Here is a 27,120-nt window from a genome sequence, read left to right as displayed (position 1 = left end):
TAATTTGACTGTCCACCTCATACTTTGCAAGGTTGTCTTTTGATCCTGTAACCGATTCGGATTACACAACAAGGAACAAGAAAGAAAAACAAATTTTAAAAATAATAAATTTCGATCCCACAAAATAAATGAAACCTACAAACCATGTTAATACTCTGAAAACAATGTAGAGATATAAATAACAGTTTAACCAACATGACAACTAAAAGAAAGGAAATGGGATGCGGTTGGGAACCCTGCCAGGTCCGTGAGAAGGTAGTGCATTGCCAGGAAAACAAAATTAACGGTGACCCCAATTGAACACTACATATACTGGATTAAAAAAAGAAATAAAGGAAAATGACGTTACAAAACAAGGCCAATAATGAAATACAAATAAGTTAACATATTAAATAACCAAATTTTAAGATATCAACAGTGTCAATATTACAAGCTTCAGCTTCACGCCAACGACTTAAAAACAATGTAAAGAAAATTTTAACAGTCTTAATTTGAAGTCATAACAAGGTAGTTTTGTAAGGTAGTTGCGGACGATACCCTCTACAACCAAAGAAGTTAAAGAAAAATACTTGTTAACATAACACCACAAGCAGGTTAAGACATTAGCAAGGAAAAGAAAGCATGTTAATTATTAAAAATCCTAACTCAGAGCCCGATCAAGTAGCCGCCTTTTCAAAAACACTTCTGAATAAGGGGAATGCCTCCAAACGAAGGGGGTATGACTAGCTGCGAGGGCTAAGTCATTTGAACTTAAAATTGGCGAATGGAAGATACCCCGGGCAAACTCCAGCGCAGAAAGAAATTTAAACTAAGAATATATATTTTAAGGTTAAAATTCAAAACATGAACCAGATACTGCTCATCTTGGAGGACCTGTAGTCCCATCACAGGACAGGCGGAGGAGACCTCTGCTCCCTTCGCTGGTCAATAAACAAAGATGACGGACACAAGCTTGGCCCTGGCCTATTCGCCAGGAGCCTGGAAGTGGGGCAACCAAGAGATAGCCAATTGGCGCACAGGAATTACAATTGGGGCTCTTATATTCGCCAATAAGGAACTGTGTTATTTTAGCCAGTCAGGGCTTCAAAATTTTTGATGAGAAAAGATCTTTACAACTTCCAGAAACTTCCTTTCTGATCCAACAGGAAATCACTAGAATCATCTTACTAGCACAAGCACGTGCAGCTGCACCCTGCCACAAAAGTTGTTATCTTAAATGTTAATTACACTGTTATTTACATAATAAAACTTACACGATAACCAAATTAAGACACTATTCTTGATGTACAGAAAATAAAATAGTAATACAAAAGGTAAAACAAATGATATATTTCACAAAATCAAACAGAATAAAATTAAAATGATGACTTGTCCTTTGGTAACGAACTTTAACGTCTTTTCTTGAGGTTTTCTTCCGAAATACGATTTTCTTGTCACCATGACAGATCCTATAGTACCCATGCGCTTAAACGGAACACTGTCGTGTTTGGTGTCATTTATTCTGATTTGTGGTATGTCATCTGCCCTCCGTAACTTCATCACCACCGTCTTACCCTTGTTGATATTTAAATCATACCTCTTAAACTCTTGACTCCATTTCTGCAGCTTTTTCTCCACATCATTTTTCGGTTTCACCCCAGATCACTTCCAGAAACTTCCTTTCTGATGCAACAGGAAATCACTAGAATCATCTTACTAGCACAAGCACATGCGGCTGCGCCCTGCCACAAAAGTTATTATCTTAAATGTTAATTACACTGTTATTTACATAATAAAACTTTACACAATAACCAAAGATGAAAGCTTGCAAGTCCCGCTGCTCCTTCCTTTTTAGAGCCTTTATTATAGCATCCATCACAGTGATAAATAGGGATGACATAGCACTGCCTGGCTGTACTCCTCTCTTCCTTTCAAACCATTTGGACAGCCCACAACCCACCTGCACACACCTTCTAATTTTATCGTACAGCATCTTGACTTTTGCAGTAAAACTGTCATCAACTCCCAGCTCTTTTAGGCATTCCCAGATATGCTCTCTTGGTAAGCTATCATAGGCCTTTTCAATGTCTAGGAATAGTAGAAAAAGTGGTTTCCTTTTTTCCCAGTGCTTTTCCATTAACATCCTGACAGCAAAGATAAGGTCTGTACTTGTTCTTCCAGTCCTAAAACATATTGTTCCTCTTCCAATAAAGGTTCTACAGTTTCTCTTAATCTACTCTCTATGATTTTTTTTCCAGAAGTTTTAGAACATGAGAGAGCAGAGTAATTCTGCGGTAGTTGATACATTTCCATCTACTCCCCTTCTTGAAAAGAGGTACGATTATACCCTTCTTCTAGTCTTCTGGGAGAGTAATTTCCTGCCATACTGTGTTAAGGAGTCTATATAACCACTGGACTGCTAGAGTTCCTGCTGCTCATAACATATCTGCACTTAACTCATCCACTTCAACTGCTTTTCCTTCCCTCATACTTTTCATGGACTTTTCTATCTCCAGCCATGTAATTGGGGGTTCTATGCTTCTATTTTCCTCGTTACTACTACGGAGTTCCTCACTGTCTGGTGTAGTGCTCGCTACTCCATTTAAAAGATTTTTTTTAAAGTCTTAAATTCATTCCTGATTTCAACTTCTTCTCGCACTAAGGTTCTGTTGTCCCCTTCTATTGCCTTTATATCCTCTTGTTCACACCTTCTGTTCTTGACTAGCCTGTACAATAATTTCCTATTTCCTCTGCTCTCTAATTCCAATTTATTCACAAACTCATTCCATGCTTTTATCTTCTCTTCTCATATTACCTTCTTAACTATGAGTTTCTTTGTTCTGTAGCCTATTAACTTCTTGGCTTAGTTGGTCTTGGATATTTTTTTGTTTTTCTTTATCTAGCAACTTTTTTGCTTGGTTTCTTGCTTTAATGGCAGTTTTGACTGTCATTCCACCAAGGCGTCTCTTTTTTCTTCTTGGTCGATCCTGTTAACTAACAGAGTTCTTTAGCTTCTCCCACGAATGTATCTTTAAAAATTTTCCACTCTTCCTGTACTGTTGTTGTTTTAGCCTGTGATAGGTTTTGTTGTATTCTATTTTGATATTCTTCCTGGAACAGCCTTTTCTAATTTCCATGTCTTTATTTTTTGTTTCATCTTTTTTTGTTTTCCCTTTTTTTTCCTTCTGAATTTCATTTGTCATATGGTCCAAGTCCATGATCAGCAATCTGTGGTCGCTGTCCATACTTTTGCTGGGAATAACCTTGACATCAGCCAACCATTTCCCCCCACCTTTGTTTGTGATGACATAATCGATCAGAGATTTATGTTTGCCATCCCAGCTATACCTCGTTATTTTGTGGCACTCCCATTTTTTGAAGAAGGTGTTCTGGATGATCATGCCATTTCTACAAAGATCGACCAGTTGTTCACCTTCTGCATTTTTGTTTCCAAACCCATGTGGCCCAATGATATCCCACAGCCTTGCCTGTTTGCTCCAGCTTGTGCATTTAGGTCTCCAATAATTATAACTAGAGACAGGAATTTGCCTATTTGCCTATTTTATTCCTGAGTTCAGAAACATAGGCTTTTGAGATATAAATCCGTATTAAGTTCCTTTAAGCCAGATTTAGTTGGTTTTATTGTGCCTATAAATGCCTATTTCAGGGGTTTGTGCCTATTTGAAGCCTTTTTAATCTATTTTAAAGAAGCCGATTTTCTTCCAGTGCATTATATTGTAACCGATGTGCTCGACAGTATTATCTTCTCATTTCTCAAGATCTGTTTAACCCACGAACAAAAATGGGAATTCTTGGAAGTCACCAGAAATAGTTCTTGTGAAATTTCCGTCAGGAGAAACAAGGAACAATTTGACCTCGAAGCCTTCAACCCCTCCAACCTTCTAAGACATGCGAGAACCAATCAACGCCGAATCCTTATACCTTCTTCTCGATGTGAATTGTTGTACGCATACGTTTTACCTTCAGAACGTGTTGTGATTTATTGTAAAGAAGGAGGGTGTCTGTGGCAATCCACGAAGAAAAATCATCGGATTAGTTGGATGTGCGCTTAGGGGCGCGCAGCTGTGAGCTTGCATTCGGGAGATAGTGGGTTCGAGCCCCACTCTCGGCAGCCCTGAAGACGGTTTTCCGTGGTTTCCCATTTTCATATCAGACAAATGCTGGGACTGTACGTTATTTAAGGCCACGGTCGCTTCCTTCCCACCCGTAGGCCTTTCCCATCCCATCGCCCCCATAAGAACTATCTGTGTCGGTGTGACGTAGAAAAATTTAATTGCAAATAAAAATCGTCGAAGTCCTACTGGTTGAAGCGGTGGATCACAGGCGATCCCAGTTTCACTACGGATGGAAAGGTAGTCTTCTGCCACGCTTGGTAAGTTCGTTTGTTCTTTTTATCTTCTTTTGTGACTGAACTACGATCTCATTTCATTGTAGCATTTATAGGCCTATTCATTTACGTATTGTGGAAAGTTATTTTGTTGCAATGCTGTATTAGTCATGAACTTTCAATAATTTATATTGCTAAAATGTAAATAATCATTTTATTACTGAACGAGGAGCTAGAACGCTTATGGCCTCTTGTCAAAGAGTGGATGAAAATTAAAAATCAATAATTTGAACTCTGATTCATATTCCCACGAAAACAGAGCTTTACAACTGAAATATTTTCTTTCTGTCTTTCTTTCTTAATCTGTTTACCCTCCAGGGTATGTTTATCCCTCGGATTCAGCGACCGATCTCTCCTCTACCATGTCAAGGGCAGTGTCCTGGAGCGTGAGACTTTGGGTCGGGGAATACAACTGGGGAGGAGTATTAGTACCTTTTCTATGCTGACCAAGGGCCTTGTGAAGGCATGGGAAGATTGAAAGGGACAGGCAAAGAAGGAAGGAAGTGGCCGCATCTTATGACTGAGGTGGGAATTTTTTTTTTTTTGCTTTACGTCGCACAGACGCAGATAGGTCTTATGGCGACGATGGGATAGGAAAGGTCTGGGAGTTGGAAGGAAGCGGCCTTGGCCTTAATTAAGGTACAGCCCCAGCATTTTCCTGGTGTGAAAATGGGAAGCCACGGAAAACCATCTTCAGGGCTGTCGACAATGGGACTCCAACCCACTATCTCCCGGATGCAAGCTGACAGCTGCGCGCCCCTAACCACACGGCCAACTCGCCCGGTGATGTGGGAATCGAAACCAAGTTGACCTCCCAAGGCTTAGTGGACCCCGTTCCAGCCCTCGTGCCACTTTTCAAATTTCGTGGCAGAGCCAGGAATCGAACCCGGGCCTACGTTGGTGGCGGCTAATCACGCTAAATATTACACCACAGAAGCGGACTACAACTGAATTGTAATTTTAAAAAATCGTGAGTAACTTTCCCCAGCGCTATGTGTAGGCTCTAGTGAACTCTATTATGGTTCCGCTATGCCTTCGCGAAACATAGGTTGAAGATCGAATGTGGTGCAGCTAGGACGATGTCACAGAGGCTAGACATAAAAGATGGCACGGCTTGGACGATGTCACAGTGTGTTTAACAAGGATGCAAAGACTACCTTTACAAGAGCAGGCCAGTGAAAAGACCGTTGGTCTGGATTGGTGAGGTCCGGTTAATACCCGTTGTGCTGGGGAGGAGGGTGCAAGTAAAGAGAGTCTGTGGTGCGTAAACTCTAGCATCCCATCTAGAGTTTTGCTAAATTGTAACAAAAAGTAAGTTTATGGGCGTATGCCACGACAATTTCAAATCACGCGGTTTTCTAATTTTCAACGAAGGTGGTAGCCTTGTGGGCACACATGATGCAGGATCTATTGCAGGCAATAGAATATAGCCTTCATGACAGCTGACCCGGCTGACCAAATCAGGCAAATAGCAACATATAAAATGTTCACAAATCTGAGATTTATAGTGCGTCTGTTTTAATTCCTCTATATAAGTAAGAATACTGCTAGAGGCAGCTTGCTGAGTTTCTGGCAAGCATATAGGAAGGATCTCTCCTCAACGCTATTCAGGTATCGTTTTGCATCATTTTTATGATTTTTTTTTTTTCACCTGGTGAACTCGACAGGAAACTGCCAGATTATAACAGCATTTTTGAGGACACATTTCCCTGTAAATTACGAATTCTCTTGTTCCTACTTGAAAGTTTTGTACTTCTAGAAACATCATCTCTAATAGTTGTTCTCTTTTTTTAATGAAAAAAATGCATGTTTATAGTGCCTGACTCGTTGGCTGAATGGTCAGCCTACTGGCCTTAGGTTCACAGGGTCCCAGGTTCGATTCCCGGTCGGGTCGGGGATTTTAACCTTAATTGGTTAATTCCAATGGCTCTGGGGCTGGGTGTGTCGTTTTCAGAATTAGAAATCATCCTAGGTAGGGCACTCATCTTCACAGACAGCAGGTCGTCTATTACGCCGTCTACGAGAAAAAGACCCGCACCAGGCCTCACCGGAGGCCATACGCCATTATTGTGTTTGTACTAAGTATTATTGCCAATTAGCCCAGCTGTAGGAATATGTGAAAAAATATCATATAGATCAACATAGAAATACTGCGATGCATTTGACACGAGTACAGAAAGCGTTGTCATCGCAGCTTTTCTACCAGTCCACTGTGAACAGCGACCAACAACAATTTTCTATAGACCTGTGCACTGCAATGATGGGAGATAATATCCCCCCTGTATAAACTGGGGCATCTTCAGGCTTCAACAAGCTGCCGGGAGCAATCACCGAGTAGGAGACAAGTGGCTCTCCCCCGGTGGAGTCATTTAGGGTTGTGGAAGAAGTCGGGAGAAATTTTGACCGAACCTCTGGGAAGGTAGCCGCTGTCAGCAAAAATTTCCATAAGAGTCCTGCAGCAGAGTCCACGATGGAAAACGACGGTAAAAGTAGCCAGGGTGCTACGAGGTGAGGTAGATGAAGCAGTTGAACTAAAACCAGATTATGTGGCTTCCTTGAAGTTTTATCCAATCACTTCCTGTGATGTTGAGAGATTTCTTTCAGTACAAAACATTCTGGCCGACAGGAGAACAAGATTGTTACCGGAAAACATTGAAACGTTGCTTGTTGTAAATTCCTTTTATAGTAATTGAGCGTGTTATTGAATTATTTTTTCATGCCTATTTTACATGTTAGTGCCTATTTACATGCCTATTTTGGCTAATTTAAGAGCCTACATGCCTGCCTATTTTAACTGTTTTTAGTGCCTATAATTCTCGTCTCTAATTATAACGTTTTCTTTGCAGACGTGCCAACTGCCCCGATTTAAGCGGGAGACTCCCGATCTTGATCCTTCCTCTCTCTCTCCTGATTGCAGAGGCTTATCTCCTGATTTTGAGAGCTGATTTATTATTCCTTTATTGTTTAAAAATCCCACATTTTTCCTCGTTGAAGTGGCTGGAGAGAACTGGTGTTCGGTGGGCACTGGCAGGGCAGTCAGCTGTTGGTGATCTAAAATATGACAGAATCTCTAATGTAATGCATTTTAAAAATTATTTTTACGTTGCAATGCTGACAGTGAGAATTTTTTTAGCATATTTACAAGGACAAAAACATCCCGATAAAGAAATCTGAAAAAACTTTTATCCTTAAAATCTATTCAGCAAGCCTTGAGTATAAACTTAGTTGAGAATATCTGAAGAGGCCTAAGACAGTTGCGATAAAGTGTCATATGTTCTAAAGCTCATAAATATGCACTATTCATAAATAAATGAGTAAAATACGAGAAATGACTAAATACGGTAGTCAATTTATGCAAGTTGAGTCATTAGTGATGTCGCGTTATGCCGTAAAAAAGGAAAGTCTCCCGATTTCTGACTTTTGAAAGTTGGCATGTCTGTTGATTACATCATCTAAGTCTTGAAGAAATGTTTCTTCATCAGCACTGCATCCAGTCTGTGGGGCGTTCACTTGTACAATCACGTAATTTGTTGACTCTAATTATATAGATAATTTTATGATCCTGTCGTTCTTGTAGGAAACTTCTGACATGGCTTCCATACCTGTTGTCAGTAAAAATCCCATACCAATTTTGTCCTCCTTTTCCAGTCCACCCCAGTATAATTTGTAGCCACCTCTGAGAACCTTGCTACCTGTCTTTCTCCATTTCGTTTCGCTCAGACCCAATATAGATATTTCTCCTTTGCATCTATGGGTTCTTCGGTCTAACCAGTTAGGGTAAATATATTCACAGTCCCAATTCGTACCTTTCTTGCGAATCCGCCCATCATCGGAACCATTTTGGCTGTCATACCTGATAGATCTGCTCAAAGACTGTGTCAGATTAGGTAATAACTTTGATCCGAGGCTCTTTTTACATTTGAAAGCGATAAAAAGATGCTAACCACTGGATTGTTGGGCCTATCGTGGATCTTCGTGCAAGTGTTTGGTTTTGCACTAGATATTCAGTGCCTGATAAGCATTTACTCATGTCAGCTAGATCTATGGTTTACCCGCCAATACTCGGGTGGCTGACTGCAGCGGTTGCCGACTGGGCAATGGGGTCGTCACATCCCTATAATTACATCATAGTATGAAATAAAATTTCTTTCACTTCTTGCACCTGATGCTATAAATTAATTTGTCTGTTTATGAAGATCGAGCCCAACAATTTAAACATGAGCCTGTGCAGACTCCTAATAACTATGCCGGGCTGAGTGGCTCAGACGGTTGAGGTGCTCCAACTTGGCAGGTTCGATCCTGGTTCAGTCCGGTGGTATTTGAAGGTTGCAAATGATAAATATCATTATGGATCCATATTGAAGATACTATACTGTAGGATGCTAATTAATTTATTAATAATATCACCTATTCAATACAATAAAATTTTAAACAATTAGGAATTTATCATTATTACCGTATGAATGTGAGACATGTTTTGCCTTTCATAGAAAGCATCATCAGTCACTGTACCTCTTCAAGGTTAAATCAGGTACCTGATGAAAGGTAATTGTTTAAAATGTTAATGTATTGAATAGGTGATATTATTAATAAACTAATTAGCATCCTACAGTATTTGAAGGTGCTCTAATACGTCAGCCTCGTGTCGGTAGATTTACTGGTACGTAAAAGAACTCCTGTGGGACTACATTCCGGCACCTCAGCGTCTCCGAAAACCGAGAAAATAGTTAGTGGGACGTAAAGCAAAATAACATTATTATTATTATTATTATTATTATTATTATTATTATTATTATTATTATCTAATAACTGTTTCTCCTCGCAGGGAGCGGGTATGCTTCTTGCTTCTCTGCTTGGTCATTGCCATTACACATATACCAGGAGTTCCTAAAGTCCAGTAACAATTTGATTGATTTATTACACAAAAACTACAAATGATACAGCCTTTGTATGTACGTCATATTAAAAAGGAACTCAAACAGATTTGTTTGAATGAGCCAATGTTCGTTTCACTGCTGTTGTCATTTTGTAAAGATGGCAACTTCTGGTTAGGAGCGTGCTTTCTGTGTGTTGGAATTCTCCGGAAATAAGAGTGTTTTACAGATGTGCAGCGGTACTTCAGGACTAAGTACGGTAAAGAAGCAGCAAGCAGGAATGCTATTGACGCCTGGCATGCCAAATTTGTGAGTATTAGTTGAATGTGTCTTAAGTAAAGTAGTGACCGTCCTGCAATGAGTGAAGAGACCGTTAACCGTGTGAGTGAGGCATTCCTAACAAGTCCGGAAAAATTAGTTTGTAAAGCAATGGTTGTTCCCACAAATGCAAGAAGATTCCTACAATTTTCTGTTCTAGCAGAACAGGCCAAGAGTTTGATTACTATGTACACATTTCATTGCAAGAAATCAACTTCATTTTCCGTATCAAATCTTATTTACATTAAATCAGTGAAAGTAAATTTCCACCTGTTTGATACCATATATTTGCTTTCAGCAAATTAACACTAGGACCACCAGAATATGTTATATACCCTGAACCGCCTGTGCGGTCATTTTGACTGCTATTGAAATTATTAATTTTTGTTCTTGATATGCACTGTTCCTCATTATTATCACTTTGCCTCTGTTTCTGTACATTGCTTTATGAGTTTCAACATTTATTTATCAATAAAAGGATGCCACACACTCGTTACACTGTCGTCAGAAACATGCCGCTTTGAATATGGATTAAGTCCTGAATTTTCTTTCCAGGGGTTATGGCGAGCAAACCTACCAGCTGTAGTCTTCCTAAAGTTTGCTACTGTCCACTCCATGTTGCCATCAGTACCTTATGACGCATTTTCTAGCCATGGAGTGCTTTTACCTTGATTGTCGCGTCCCCTATATACCATGCTTTATGGGTTACTGTTTCTACGGCTGTAATAGAATAATTGAAAACTCGTCAGTACTCAGCCTAAGCGAGGCATCATAATTTAAATAAGGTATAAATCAAGGAATTTTACCAAACTTGTTATGCTGATAGTTATAATAATACCAATATCAACTTACCTTCAGTCTCTTAGAGGTGAAGCTTCCATGGTGTGAAGAATTATTTATTTTATTTTCCGGGTTGAACCGTGTTGTTGTTGTCTGTACATCACGTACAGTTTGCCGTCGTTTCGAATGGATCGAGTAGGGGTATTTCAGTCGCCTTGACAAAGAATACTGCAATGTATTCAAAACGTCGGCAAACTGTACGTAATGTACAGACAACAACAACACGGTTCAACCCAGAAAATAAACTAAATAATTACCTTCAGTCTGAACAATCCAGTTTTCAGCGTGATCTGAATCACTGGTTTACGAGTTATCATTTGATTGGTAGCAATCTTCGTATGCATTTTCTCTTTCTTAGGTCCTTTATATCTGGACGACACTGTACATCAGACATATCTTCAGAAATGTCATGCAATAGACTCGGCAACTCATGGTTTACGCGACACGTTTACTGTACTATGACAAGCTGGCAAAAGACAACACTACCGGAAATAATGTTCGTACAATTCATAATGTATCAGAGTTCCATTTTTGAGTTTATGAACATTACTGTTGTCGATAGGATAATTATGAGCAGATGATTATATCTCGACGAGAAATATGTGCTCTCTTCTTCTTCCTCTTTTATGATTGCATAGGATCACTTTAGTCAGTCCATCGTTCAGGTCTCTTTGAAGGGATTGTTCAGGCTTTGCAGTCCTCCCAGTACTTCTTCAGACGCTCCGATCTTTGTGCCCTTTCCTCGGTTCAAACTATGCCTGTTGCTGGTTTGTTTCATGTAAGGGTAAAGCGGAAGTTTGTATTCTTGAATTTTGTATTCAATTTTATCTTATTTGTGGTGTCTTCTGTTGTAAGGCCTATTTCCTTCAGATCCTCTCTTACTTCTCTGATCCATTTACATCCTGTTGTGGTATTTTTTGAGACGAGATTGTGTTGTACCAGTTGTTCTATGTGTTCCAATACATTTTTTTACGATAATTTTGACTGCTCCAGCGGTATTAGGTATACCCGTTACTAATCCATTGATACAAAATTAATCATATTTAATATGAATTTTCCTGACTTCTAATCGGGAAAGTCCCTGCAGCTCAATATCCTACAATAAAAAATTGTAGTCAAAATTGAGTTTGGAAAATGTGTAGCAGTCATTTTGACCACTCCGGCGGTTCTAGTGTTAATTATTTGTAGTACATGTTTCGTTCTGTAGGACCATCTTCAGCTACTTTACACTGCATAGGTGAAGTTACAAAGAATTTTCTTCTCAAAACATCTTAAAAATTACCTTTCTATGATTTGGGAAGAAGAAAATTATCTGTAATTTCACCTAAGCAATGTAATGCAGCTGAAGATGTTCGCAAGGAACGAAACGTACTACAGATAATTAATTTTCTGAAAGCAAATATATAGTATCAAATAGGTGGAAATGTAGATATTTGCCAAGTTATATGTGGTAACCCTATCCAGTCACTCCTCGTTCATTGATTTACATTTTAGCAATATAAAAGAATAATTGAAAGTTCACGACTAATACAGCATTACAACAAAACAACTTGCCACAGTACATAAATTAATAGGCCTATATATGCTACAAAGAAATGCGATCATAGTTTTCAATCACAAAAAAAAAGATAAAAGGAACGAATGAACTTGCTTCCATCCGTAATGAACTTGGGATCCTCTGTGATCCACTGCTTCAGCCAGTACGACTTCAAAAAATTTTCTTTGGGCATTGCCGCAAACAAACTTCTTTTTCTTCTTCCACTTCACAGTAAATCACAACACGTTCTGAACATAAAGCGTATGCGTACAACAGTTCACATCGAAAGGGAGGTACAGGGCGTATGGGTTATGCAACATAGTTCGGCGTTGACTGGTTCTTAGGTTCTTAGGAGGTTAGAGGGGTTGAACGCTTTGAGATCAAATTGTTCCTTGTTTCTCCTGATGGAAATTTCCCTGGAACAATTTCTGGTGACTTCTGACAATTCCCATTTTTGTTCGTGGGGTAAAGAGATATTGAAAAAATAGAAGATAATTTTATCGAGCACACTAGCTAGAAATCGGCTTTAAAAAAATATAGTCAAAAGGCATTAAATAGGGATTTATACTCCAAATAGGCACAAACCCCTGAAACAGGCATTTATAGACACAATAAAAACAATGAAATATAGCTAAAAAGACCCTAAAACGGATTTATATCTCAGAAGCCTACGTTTCTGAACACAGGAATAAAATAGGCAAATAGGCAAATTCCCGTCTCTAGTTATCACAGTGATTACTGATAGCCATGTCTTCTTCTAAGATTGAGGTATCAGGTACCGAACGCAAATCTGCATGTCCATTACACTCATCGTGTACTCCTGAGGTGAAGGTTGGTGCTGTACTTCATAACCTCTTTCTGTAGTCACTGCTGGAGAGTAATCTTCCTCATCAAATATTGGAGGATTGAATGGCTCAATTCCACATGCTTCAAATCCTTTAATGGCATTGCTCATAGTTTCTGCCTTTATATAGGCTTCGCCGAAGAGTTTTCCCACGTTTCTGTCAGTTACCTGCTGGCAAGGATTTGATACAAGGGAGTTTGTGAATTAAATGATTTTAAAAGTCCAAAGAATGCCACATCTAAGGGCTGAAATTTGTGCGATATGTGTGGTGGCAAGCCAACCATCACAATACTCTTATCTCGGCAAAAAGTTACTGCAGTTAGTGTAATGTGGGAAGCATGATTGTCGACAATGAGCAGAACCTGATCTGATGTTCAGAAAAATGCTCTAAGAATGACACAAAGAGTTCAGAATTTATCCAGCCTGTCTCTTGAGGGTGACCGACAGTGCGTGGTGGCATACCGAATAACAGCTCTGGCTTTATACGTTTTCTCGGAAAAATGAGAAATGGAGAAATATAAAAACCACTGGTGCTCATGCAGCATACGACAGTGATATTCTTTCCCCCCTCATCATCATCAATGTCTCACTCCAGTCGCCTGGGTGTGGTTAACAAGCCTCCTCCACTTCTTTCTGTCCTTCCACTTTTCCTGTTCCATTACTTCCGCCACATCCAATCCAGTTTCTCTAATGTTCTTCCAAATCTGATCCAGCCACCTTCTTTTCGGTCTTCCAACTGATCTCTTTCCCTTCTCTTTTTAATTCCCTTCTTGCTACCCGTTCCTTTCCCATCCTTGTTACATGTCCAAACCATCTCAGTCTTGCTTTCTGTACGTTCTGTACTAATGGTTCTATATTTAGCTCTTTCCTGATTTTAATATTTTGGCTTCTATCTCTTCTTGTCTTTTCAACCGATGTTCTTAAAAATTTTATTTCTACTGCTTGGATCTTACTAACTTGTCTCTTATTAGTTACCAGCGTTTCTAGTCCTCCAGTCCCTTCTCAGTGGACACAATTTTTGAAACCCTTTTGCCTCCCTTTGGCGAGATGATCCTAGGCAGCTTAGTTGGAACAGTCGATAATCCTGACTCATCAGCATTGAAAATTATGGCTGCCCTAAATTTATTTTTCCCTCGAACCTTTAACAATATTAAAATATTTACCCACTTCCACTTTATTAAAACCCGTCATACACCCTATGGATGTGGCATCAGGAGTTCTCATACAAAAATTGTACGTCTTCACGAATTTACTCTGCCATATCCAGCCATTTGGCTATCTTCGTTAAAAAGATGTTCGATTCCTTTTTTCTCTGCAAACTCGTAAACAATTTTCCTACTCTGAATCGTAAGTCCAAAAAATCTTTGATTGAGATTAGTAATATAACACTGTAGTTCTTCGAGTTGCACATTTGTGAAAACATTGCAGAACCTCCCACCATGCACTGGCAGGTCCTGCGAAGAAATAAAGAGGACTTCTGAATAAGCTATATTCCAAAACATGCCGTTTGGATTAGTTACTGGCCTAATTCCTTACACTCATTATACGGCAGGCTTACCTCTTGCAGCTTCTTCAAATAACGCCTTAAAGTCACTTCCGGAATACCATAATGTGCTGCAGCTGCATTACAAGTATTATGAGATTTTTTGACAGCATGCATTGCGGCGATCATGCTTACTTCATCTCAGTTCCGTCTATCCATCTTCTGCTGATAATTTCTAGGTATTTCTGTAATTAGCGTAAGGTACGGGTGACTACATGTAGCCTATAGCTGGCCTGGGGTAAGATGATGAATTCGTCAATTTGCCCCCTGTCATCTTGCCCCAGGTTGCTTAGGAAGCGGTTTGGCCTTATAATCTATAGACATCTTACAATCAAGATTCAGTTAACACTGAAGTAAGAAAGAAATACATTGACATTTAAAGAAAATAAAACAGTTAATTCGTATTGTGAGCACACTAGTAGTAGAAGCATTCTGCACATACCTCAGATATTTTAGTGTGACAGCGCCAGACTGACCCCCCCCCCCCCCACCTCTGCATGTCTCAGACTAAAAGGAATTTCCTTCTATGTGAATACTACAAAAGTTATGGTTGATTAGTCATCTTGCCCTGGTTTCCCCTAGATGAGTTAATAAGCCAGCCTATTTTATACGAGATTATGTAAGGATGTGAGCTGTATTTTGCTGGTCAGAATTGCGTGCTATTCTGAAGCACCAAGAATGTTGGCAAGGGCCAACATGTTATTGTTCTTGCTAGGCAGAAGCCCTTTTGACTCGGCTGTAGGCTGGGTGCAGAGATAAGAAGTGAAAGTTGTTACAAATGATCCCGTTATCCTCATGAATTGCCTGACCAGAGATCCCAGTTATTTTGATGTTTACATTGCCAATCAGCTGATTTCCCTGGCGTGTCACATGCTATTGCTGTGCGGTATGTACGTGAAAGATAAGCGATGTCCCTTGCCTGGATATGTTAGGTATTTTAAGGCAGAAACAGGTTCCAAGAAGGACATTCCAGGAATAATTAATGAACAAGGGGAGTGTGTATGTGAGGATCTTCAAAAGGCAGAAGTATTCAGTCAGCAGTATGTAAAGATTGTTGGTTACAAGGATAATGTCCAGGTAGAGGAGGAGACTAAGACCAAAGAAGTAATAAAATTTACATATGATAACAATGACATTTACAATAAGATACAAAAGTTCAAAACTAGAAAAGCAGCTGGAATTGATCAGATTTCTGGGGATATACTAAAGACAATGGGTTGGGATATAGTACCATATCTGAAGTACTTATTTGATTATTGTTTGGTCGGAGGAGCTATACCAGATGAATGGAGAGTTGCTATAGTAGCCCCTGTGTATAAAGGAAAGGGTGATAGACATAAAGCTGAAAATTACAGGCCAGTAAGTTTGACGTGCATTGTATGTAAGCTTTGGGAAGGCATTCTTTCTGATTATATTAGACATGTTTGTGAAATTAATAACTGGTTCGATAGAAGGCAATTCGGTTTTAGGAAAGGTTATTCCACTGAAGCTCAACTTGTACGATTCCAGCAAGATATAGCAGATATCTTGGATTCTGGAGGTCAAATGGACTGTATCGCAATTGACCTGTCTAAAGCATTTGATAGGGTAGATCATGGGCGACTACTGGCAAAAATGAGTGCAATTGGACTAGACAAAAGAGTGACTGAATGGGTTGCTATATTTCTAGAAAATAGATCTCAGAGAGTTAGAGTAGGTGAAGCTTTGTCTGACCCTGTAATAGTTGAGAGGGGAGTTCCTCAGGGCAGTGTTATCAGATCTTTATGTTTTCTTATATATATAAATGATATGAGTAAAGGAGTGGAATCGGAGGTAAGGCTTTTTGCGGATGATGTTATTCTCTATAGAGTGATAAATAAGTTACAAGATTGTGAGCAACTGCAATGTGACCTCGAAAATGTTGTGAGATGGACAGCAGGCAATGGTATGTTGATAAATGGGGTTAAAAGTCAGGTTGTGGGTTTCACAAATAGGAAAAGTCCTCTCAGTTTTAATTACTGCGTTGGTGGGGTGAAAGTTCCTTTTGGGGATCATTGTAAGTATCTAGGTGTTAATATAAGGAAAGATCTTCATTGGGGTAATCACATAAATGGGATTGTAAATAAAGGGTACCAATCTCTGCACATGGTTATGAGGGTGTTTAGGGGTTGTAGTAAGGATGTAAAGGAGAGTGCATATAAGTCTCTGGTAAGACCCCAACTAGAGTATGGTTCCAGTGTATGGGACCCTCACCAGGATTACCTGATTCAAGAACTGGAAAAAATCCAAAGAAAAGCAGCTCGATTTGTTCTGAGTGATTTCCGACAAAAGAGTAGCGTTACAAAAATGTTGCAATGTTTGGGTTGGGAAGAACTGAGAGAAAGAAGAAGAGCTGCTCGACTAAGTGGTATGTTCCGAGCTGTCAGCGGAGAGATGGCGTGGAATGACATTAGTAGACGAATAAATTTAAATGGCGTTTATAAAAGTAGGAAAGATCACAATATGAAGATAAAGTTGGAATTCAAGAGGACAAACTGGGGCAAATATTCATTTATAGGAAGGGGAGTTAGGGATTGGAATAACTTACCAAGGGAGATGTTCAATAAATTTCCAATTTCTTTGAAATCATTTAGGAAAAGGCTAGGAAAGCAACAGATAGGGAATCTGCCACCTGGGCGACTGCCCTAAATGCAGATCAGTATTGATTGATTGATTGATTGATTGATTGATTGATTGATTGATTGATTGATTGATTGATTGATTGATTGATTGATTGATTGATTGATTGACCCAACACCTCTATAAATCTTCAGTGTGTATATATTCTGTGTGCTTTGTTTTATAGGTTAATTTATCTTGTGATTTGTATTGTTGTGTCCTGTGTATTTCTTTTGTGTTGTGATGTTGCTTTTTGTTTGTTAACGGAGAGACATAGTCCGATGGCTGTTTTTGGGACGAAAGGTTCTGAACTTACCTGTGATCATGGGTTCGGACCCATATAATTAGAATCTGTGACTATTTTGGAAGGGTAATTCATACGGATCCTGAACAAGTGTTTTATATATATTTGTGTCCGAGTGATCAGGGTATATGTGTAATTTAGGCCAATTACTAGTGTATCAGGTATTACTATTGCATATCACGAACAGTTAAAAATCTAGCCCTCAAGCAAAGAACTAGGGACCTCACAAGGTGAGCAACATAACTAAATAAACTGTAATTCAGATAAATTCCATGTAATAAAGCTGTCATTTTAATTTCTTGGGCTCGTTACCCGCTTTGTTTGTAAATGTTTTATTTAGTAATGTTTATTTATGTAATATACGTGTAACTTCCCTTTACAGACTATGAATCTCATTGTTGAATCTGTACTGACGGTTGAACTTCTTGATTTCATTTCATGTTTTTAATTTAATAAATCCATTTACCCGATTACTTGAGTTCTCATTCACTAGATTTATATGTACGTATGACCTGTCCATTTACTTGCTGTATTTTATTCGTTAGATTTTTTATTGCCCCTATCCGGACGTACCAAGCGCTTCTACTCCTGAGCTAGGCCGAAATTAGGACAGGATACGGCACAGTACAATAGGATGAACACAATGGCAGGTCAATGTGGGAAGAAGAAGCAACATGAATAGGAGATGAGGACAAAGATTGAAACAAAAAAAGGCTAGGACAATCTCCACTTCTTCAAAATGAATCTGTACATGAAGTGCAACTTGGTTAAAAAGACGTCTTTGGTGGCTTGTTCTTCTTCCTCGACTTCCTCTGGATCTCTGTACAAGAAAAGATCTACAACAATATCCCAAATGCTCTCATTCGAGAGCACAAGAAGACTGAAATGAACACTCAACTGATATTCCCGCTCTCAAGGTAAAGGCTCAAGTCACATTATCCATCTCTGTGTGATGCTGTCACATTGGCTGATGGGAATTTTCACCCTTTAGAGGAAGTTGCTGGAAAGTTGCCACAGACAGTTCCCTACACAACAAATTTTCTGGTGAACATCTTCCTGTTGGACATCATGTACTACAGAAGTTTTGGACCACTCTGAATTGGGTGAGAACAAATCATGGACGATACAGGGATGCCCTTTATAAGTGGAAATATATTTCATCACCAAAGTGCGACTGCGGTGCCTCTTGGCAGACGATCCCCCATATTGTAAGTGAAGTGTATGACGTTTCTGCACAGGTAACCCGAGTGAATTTTTTGAACCAACAGAGGAAGCCATACAGTGGATCACCCAACTGGACATTCTAGTATAACTTCATGTTTCTTGTCTGTGTATTTTTGTAAATATTGTGTACTTGTATACATGTATCTAACTTGTTGCCGTACACCAATAATAATAACTTGGTTAAAATTATAGCTGGTGTGAAAAATGCAGCCGTATGAAGAATTCTACTGGAGGCTTGCAGGCAATACCTGGGAAACTGTTAAAATCTTTAAGGAATCTTTTATTTTTTTATTTTATGTCTTTTCTTACGACTGTTAGCAGTTAAAACATATTATATTATTACTGTTATTAACATGCATGTGTACAGAGAGGATTGATTGTCTTTCTCTTTTAGGTGCTACTATTTATTGGTGCTCTTATCCTGGTGCTGGGTACATACGCCACTCTATACGCAGCAAATGAGACTATAGCTGAGGGAGGATTGGTGAATCCTCATTCAGCCCCGCTCAGTAAGCAAGTCAAAACTGCAGACAAACATGCAGTGGAGGCCATGCACAATGAAGACACCGTCGTTGAGCAGAAGGTAGAAACCAAAGGTAAAAAAAAAAAAAAAAAAAAAAAAGGCTTCTGCAGTTGTCGTCATGGCGTGTGAGAGATTTCTGAAACACTGGGGAAATACTTACTACCATATTTCTCCGAATCCAAGACAATGGTTTTTCCTCAGAATCTTGTGTGAAGAATCAAGGGTCGTCTTGCATTTGTGACCTAACAGTAATAAACACCCCTGGCAAGTACTTGTAGAACTACGGCCTCATTTTTATTATATATCGCTAGCTGCATCAACTGGTTGTTCAGTGCTTCTGTGTAGTGTCACTGGCTCTCGGAAAATAGTGAAGAGAGAATGCTGTTATGTTAGCCTTTACAAAAACACTTCTCAAATCCGTAGAATTGCATCAAACCATGCGAGCCTTCGAATTCTTAGAAAGGCCACGGCTATTCAATGCCAGAATTATAACACGTCTACTGTACCTGATGCTTAGCAAAAGCAAGTTTTATAGACGGCAGGAATATTTTCGTGATGGATCATTGTATTGTAAAAATATGTGAAACAGGTATTGCCAGCAAATTTTCAATGGGTTCTTGTTGATATTATGATGCCAATTTTAATTTAATGGTTGTTAAACACGCAGAAATGAAGAATAATTATGTAGTCGCAAGAAAATATGGCATAGACCTAACTAAAGCCAATATTTGTCATTATCGTGAAGACAAAGATAGCTTAAAAAATGCGTAATGTACAAAAAATGTATTCAGTGGTCAGCAACAAGGACTCTTTAAAGAAGTCGAAGATGAAATCGTGAGGTATGTGCGCAAAAAAATGCAAGGGCGAAATGGCCATACCACGGCGCATTAAGCTTGTTTGTTGACCTTCAACTTCCATGTCTTTATTTGAGCTATACATCGCTAGCCGCTGAAGGAATATTTTCATGATGGATCGTCGTATTGTAGAGGCGCGTGGAACAAGTATTGCTGGCATATTTTCAATGCGTTCTCTTTGTTATTATGATGGCAATTATAAGTTAATGGTTATTAAACGTGCAAAACTAAAGAGTAATTGTGGAGCAAAAAAAAAACCTCGGCGTAACTAAACCCAATGTTCTGTGTTGACATGAAGACAGAGATAGTCTAAAAATGTGTACAGTACATGAAAGGCATTCATATAATTTTACAAAGCACATTTTAAGCCTGATTTAATTATTTTTTTTAAAGGAAAAAATGGTGGTCGTCTTGCATTCAGAGTTGTCTTGGATTTGGAGTAATACGGTAATTCACTATAGAAGAACAGCTGGTCAACACTTCATACTTACGTATTTTTTATATAAAAGCAGTTTACTTTGCAGGTAACACAGCAGGCCAGTATTACTCAAGTACTGTAGCTATTGCTGATAAAATAATACCACTTAAAAATATATTTTTCTAAGCCGGAGCCTGATGAGCATTCGTAGCTTGGGAGATGGTAGCCTAGAGCCCTTCCTTCAGCAACTCTGTACCTTCCATGTACTGCTCCCCTCCTGAAGATGTTATTGTTACGTTAAGCAAGTAACCCGTTTCTCTCTCTAGAAGACTATGATTTTTTCACCAAGTTCTGAATTGTTATAATGCACAGTAGGCACCTAGAGCAGGCTTCACAAAAGAATGATTTTACACCATGCAGAAAATGGTGACACCTACCTAGACTTTGAGCAAGACAGCAGCTGTGCCTGTTGTGAGTAGACCAAACCTATCTAGATCTGTACACCTTTTTAACACATTGCTGACCGGGTCCTCTGTGTGCTAGACATCCCATGTGCCAGGCAATATCCTGAGCAACTTAATGTGTAATTGCATGCGCAGAATCAAATGGGCAGAGCTTCAATAATCTAGTACTGATTGTGATAAAATTTACTGGAAACCATCTGAAGGAGTTCTAATAATGTTTTCTGGTATGGTAAGCTGTGTAGCGATGATCTGGGTGAAGGGTCACACAGTAAATTGTACAGATTTCATATTGTTTTGTATTCATACTTTCCTCAGAAGAGTCTTGAATATTGAACTCTCATTCTTGAATATTACTTGAGCATTCCGAATAATTATCTGCATAGAGTGCATTAAATATTTCTTCCGGATCTAAATATGCAGTCAGTCTGGGAACCAAGATCTTCCCGACCACATGGTTCTTTGAACGACGTAAACATGTGGTTGGAAAACAAAGGAAATTATCATAAAACAAAAGTTTCAGGATGAACCTACTTGAGTGCAATGCACAGGTAGTGTACCCTTTCGAGGTTTGAGTACATGAGTCGGTTGTTGGAGCTCTTGACCATGACCTTAGAATAGAATAACTCAGCTTCGAACAAAGCCTAGCATTGAAGTCCCATCTCCCCTACTAAAATGATACGCTAGCTGCATCGGTAGAGCATACGGGTCAAGTGGAATGTCCTAAAGGACAGTAAGCTATCTATACAGTTGGAGAACCTTAATTATGAGAGGAATACTATTTACCTATGAAATGAGAAGAATGAATTGTATTTTTTATACACACAATTTTTAATACCTGAGAAAGCACATGGATATCATTTACACAGATATACCACCATATTTTTTTTTTCTTTTTTTGCTAGAGGCTTTACGTCGCTCCGACACAGATAGGTCTTATGGCGACGATGCCACCATAATAAACACAAATGTATACACTAGAATTTTCTTGAGGATCCAATGCCCTTTCTAGTGGCTTATCAAGATTCGCATTTCGCTATAAAACTTGTTTAACACTTTAGATATTTACCACTTTATACACGTACACCGTTACACAGAAATATAATTAAATGAAGGCATATCTTGTATTTAACTTGCCTTGTTTACGCTGTTAAATTATACAGGTTGTTAGGGGTATATGTGAAGATATTTCTTGTAGCAATCGAGAATGATGTGTCAAACCAATATATATCAATTTTTTAATAATCGTCGGAAGTTACTTTGTGAGCAAAGGGATATGATAATTTTAGGGTAGTTAATACGCCTCTTTGATGTGAAAGGATAGCTTTGTTTTGTTTATGTATATGGGCAGCCTGTCCATGATAATAGCTGAAGGCTGATGCTACCGGATCATGACAAGTTATGCTCCAAACCAGCCAAACTGGTTTTGTTCAGGTGTTTGGGCAGCCTGTCCAAGATAACAGCTGAAGGCTGGTGCTACTGGATCACGACAAGTTACCACCATTCTTGTCAAACTGGTTTTGTTTACCGTATGTGCATCCTGTCCAAGATAGCTGTTATAACTGTTATAACACGAGATTCGGAACCAACAGAAGGGCGGCTACCAACGCAACAGTAGATAGCAAATAACAGCTTTCAACAAACATAGAACATTTTCTATTATCTACTGACACTTCCTGACATGGTCTCAGTCAATTTTATTGCCTACCAGTGTTAAAGGCCCCTTCTGCAATATTCAACTGATGCTTCAGTTTCACATTATGCTCATGATTTCATCAGCGGCCTTGAAGATGTTGTTTTTATGACATTCATTTTAGTGCTTGTTTTTCACACCCTCATTTCGTTGGCATTATATCATTGTCACACTGTTTTTCCACTAAAAAAATTGTTTTTAATGAACCATTTTAATTAGAAATTTTGTAACAGAATAAGTTTTAGTCTCTGACAAAATATTTTTATGGTTTAATCATTGACAGTGTTTCCATCAACATGTTTGTTTAATGTATCATTTCTCACATTTTAATATACTAAATTTTAGTAACTGGCTAAACTTTTAGCTTTGATATTAATACAAGGTGTACTCTTGAAGATTGTTTTTAGGCTGAAGATGCCCTGAATTGAGGGCGAAACATGTCCCATTTAACTGATAGTATGTTTATGTAACCACTATAAGTGGAAATTAATGTATTGAATAGGTGGATTAAAGATCGCCTTTATTGTTTTTGAGCTATAAATTTTCAATACGGACCAAAAATGAGATTTATAACATGTAATAATGGAGATCTATCGAATAGCCGGTGTTAATGTGGGTTCTGTTGCTGTTAGGTCCTTTAGGGGATTGGGATATTTGTGGTCATCAGTCCCATGCTCTAGTGAGCATGGAAATGGCCTGATCATCTGTGTCGGTACAGGGTTTGTAAGATTATAAATTATAATTATTCAAGAGTAGATTTAGGATAGGTACTCCAGGACACGAAGTATGCTACTATCCCCGTTTTGCATTGCATAAATGGAGAATGAATAAGGCAAAATCATGCTAGTGTAGAAGTAAACAACGTTCCTTGCATCAAGGAAATAATTCATGGGATAGGATATCCAAATGAGTAGTATTGAAAGTGAATTATTAAAGCACTTAGAACGTTTTGTTTCAAACGGATAATGTACATATGTTATTAAACTACATAAATGAATGTACCTACAGTTCATCCTTCCTAACGAAAAGAACATGTATAATGGTAGAATAAAGGATCATTAACGTATTGCTGCATTTGAAGTGCTTTTTAACCGCATCAAAATTCAAGTTTACAGGCTGAGTGGCCCAGACGGTTAAAACATTGGCATCCTGGCCCTTACTTCGCAGGCTTAATCCTGGCTCAGTCTGGTGGTATATTAAACTGCTCAAATACATCAGATTTCTATCAGTAGACTTACTGGCACGTTAAAGAATACATGTGGGACAAGATTCCGGAACCTCGAATCTCTGGACAAAATTTCAGCACCTCGGAGTCTCCGAGAACCGTAACAAGTAGTGGGACGTAACCAAATAACATTATTATTATTATTATTATTATTATTATTATTATTATTAAAATAAAAGCTATCCGTCACAGTCAAACTTTGTAGCTCTTAATTTGTCAGAATACATGGAAAAGAAAATAGTGAACTGTCAACAACTCTGAATTCTTATCCGAATTGTTAATCATAACTCTGAACACGACTCCGAAATTACTTTAACATGTACTTCAAAGTTACCATTCTGTTCCTTCAAAGGAGGTGCTCGAAATGTCATCCATTAACTTGACGGCCGACTTCCAAGTGGTGACAGCATAAATCCCTCACCCACCTCCACACCTCCATGTCAGCTCTCACAGTTACGATGGCATCTGCAGTACATCATCTTACAGTAAATTCATCAGCACTTCCCCTTGGTACACTAAGTCTTTGAGGTGCGTCCAGAAATAAAAATCTAGTGGATTGAACTCGGATGAACTCAATTGGCAGCTGACGGGACTATACCGACAAACCCACCGATAGGGGAAACGGCGTTCTAGTGATCGACGAACATACATACTGAGGTGAGGAGGTGCCCCATTGTGCACGACCCACAGCCGCTTACATATCTGTAGTGGAACGTTGTCCAGAGGCTCTAGAAGAGAAAACTGGATAAAATGGAGATAACTGGAGCCAGTCAGTCGTGCAGGCAGCTTTAATGGTCCAAGAAGCAGATCTCCTGAATTTACAGCTTTAATATTTTTAAAAAACCTGTGCTGGAAATGACCTTGGTGAATGGCATTGAGGGTCTTGTGTTCATGTATGAGCATTGTGAAAAATAATCATTACCCCCCCCCCCCGGAAAGGATACCTCACCGGGCGAGTTGGCCGTGCGCGTAGAGGCGCGCGGCTGTGAGCTTGCATCCGGGAGATAGTAGGTTCGAATCCCACTATCGGCAGCCCTGACAATGGTTTTCCGTGGTTTCCCATTTTCACACCAGGCAATTGCTGGGGCTGTACCTTAATTAAGGCCATGGCCGCTTCCTTCCAACTCCTAGGCCTTTCCTATCCCATCGTCGCCATAAGACCTATCTGTGTCGGTGCGACGTAAATCCCCTAGCAAAAAAAAAGGAAAAGGATGCCTCATCTGTAACCAACTCACTGTGCGGAATGTCTGCATTACATTCACATTGTTACAGAACCAGGTACAGAATTCAGCTATTGGTAGGTAATCCGCTTCTTGGAGATGCTCAACTGTTTTTTGTTTTTTTTACAATTTCCCATCCCATCGTCTTACTGCGACAATGGGATAGGAAAGGACTAGGAATGGGTAAGAAGCAACTATGGCCTTAATTAAGATACAGCCCCACAATTTGCCTGGTGTGAAAATGGGAACCTATGGAAAACCATCTTCAGGACTGCCGACAGTGTGGTTCGAATCCACTATCTCCCGAATGCAAGCTGATAACTACGTGACCCAAACCACCCAGCCATTTGCTCGGTGGGGTGCTGTGGGTACAATAGCTGTTCACGCAATGTACAATGAGCAGTCCAGTTAGCTGTACCTCCTTATCTTGCCAAGCTCTTTGTGCTTATAGTCAGTCCCTCTTGGACAAGTTTTCTTTTAAATCCTTCTTCCCGCCAAAGCTCCGAAGGATCACGATGCGATCCACGACACTTGATCCGAGAATGAAGTGAGCCTGAGTCCTGGAGCCTCCGGCACACAATTGGCTACAGTGATGTTGTTAGCCCACGACTGCGGGACAGGCAGGAACAACTTGCCAGCAATGACAGTGGGGCAAGTAGCGTGGAGTCTACATTCAGTGTCGCATTGACTTGTTCACGCACTACTGCTGAGTAGTACGTCACTCGGATTGCTTGCATAACAGCTGCGTAAGATCATTTCCTCAACTGATTGGTATACGTAAACAGTGTCTTGAGATTCATTTAAAATAAATACAAGAATGCATTTGGGAATAAAGCAATGGAGCGAAGGCATGTGTAATAATAATAATAATAATAATAATAGGAAGAAGAACTGACTACTCGTAATTAATGCTCTGCCTAGAAAACACTCATCAACGTTTATAACTATGGATCTCAACGGGTGTATAATGTCCTAAATATGGTGAAATGGATGCTCTAATGCTGCATTGATTAGCTGGACGGTAGAGCACAGGTCTGATCGCAACTTGGCAGGTTCGATCCGGCTCAGTCCGGTGATATATGAAAGTGCTCAAATACGTCAGCCTTGCATAAGTAGAGTTAGTAGCATGTAAAATAAGTAATGTGAGACAACATTCTGGCATATCAGTGTCTCCAAAAACTGTAAAAGTAGTTAGTGGGAAGTGGAACTTATTATTATTATCATCATCATCATCATCATCATCATCATCATCATCATTGTTATTGTTATTAAAGCTAGACCGTTAGACCGGTTTGCGAGTACAGCATGACCTTGTCTCGCATGTGGGCTGTCACCCCTCTTTCCCAGCGAAAAGAGGCGGAACACAATATGATACTTTATTATTTTTCTCCAGATCTACAGTAACAAATACCCATTTGATCTGTTAAATGAGAAAAATAACAATGTCCAGCATAAGCCACAATTCACTCTTTCAAACTCCACATACTGTGCAGAAAAAAAGAAAAGTAATGCACGCAATAAACAGAAATGAACAAAACAAAATAAGAAGAAGAAGAAGCAAACGTACTCCTTGGACATGCCATTAAATCCCTCGGATACTCCGGAAACGTGACCTCCAAAGTGAGGGTCACCACGACAGTCATCCTCGGCCCCTTCATGCCACGTCCAACGTCTCCCCTGAATATTTCTATTGTCTTTCCAGAATATGCAATTAAATAAAATATAATTAAAAGGCATAATAAAGTTGAAATAAATAAGCGGTATTATGAATGTCAAAAGACCTTCATGCCCCTCCTGACTAGACACGCAAACCTTTGCACATTGCATTCCTCCTACCTTCCTTCTACTTGACCCACTTGGGGTTGCTGAGTCCAGACTTACGTTACATCACCAGCCGGGTATGTGTACCTCATCATAATGTCTTCGCTGCACTTACATTGTGCCATTACGTCTTCTGCTCACGTTGCAACTTTATCCGTGTACTACTTATCTGTTCCTGCTCATCATATTCAACCATGCTTAATCTAATTTAAATACAAAGCCATACTCCACATTCAATTTGCCATCACGTCCGCCAAACGAAAATTTACCAACCCTGCATAATTAATATACACAATCACTCTTCATATACCACAATACGTCAACTTTCCAATCTCATACCACCACTTACAGACACCTACCTCCAACTCCACCTCATAACACACCTGAAGACATTATA

The 27,120-nt window shown here is 39.3% G+C and overlaps 1 protein-coding gene across 1 annotated transcript in view; it reads left to right on the top strand.

The window, feature by feature from the left end:
* Nucleotides 1-27,120, top strand: part of LOC136857394 (putative sodium-coupled neutral amino acid transporter 10) — a 148,847-nt gene that overhangs the window by 66,096 nt on the left and 55,631 nt on the right. The window contains exon 8 of the mRNA XM_068230523.1: nt 18,903-19,104. Within this exon, the coding sequence (XP_068086624.1) occupies nt 18,903-19,104 (202 nt within the window). The remainder of the gene's footprint in view (nt 1-18,902; nt 19,105-27,120) is intronic.

Source organism: Anabrus simplex, chromosome 1, assembly GCF_040414725.1.
Source record: "Anabrus simplex isolate iqAnaSimp1 chromosome 1, ASM4041472v1, whole genome shotgun sequence".
Taxonomy (NCBI): Eukaryota; Metazoa; Arthropoda; class Insecta; order Orthoptera; family Tettigoniidae; genus Anabrus; species Anabrus simplex.
This window is presented reverse-complemented; position numbering and strand designations above follow the sequence as displayed.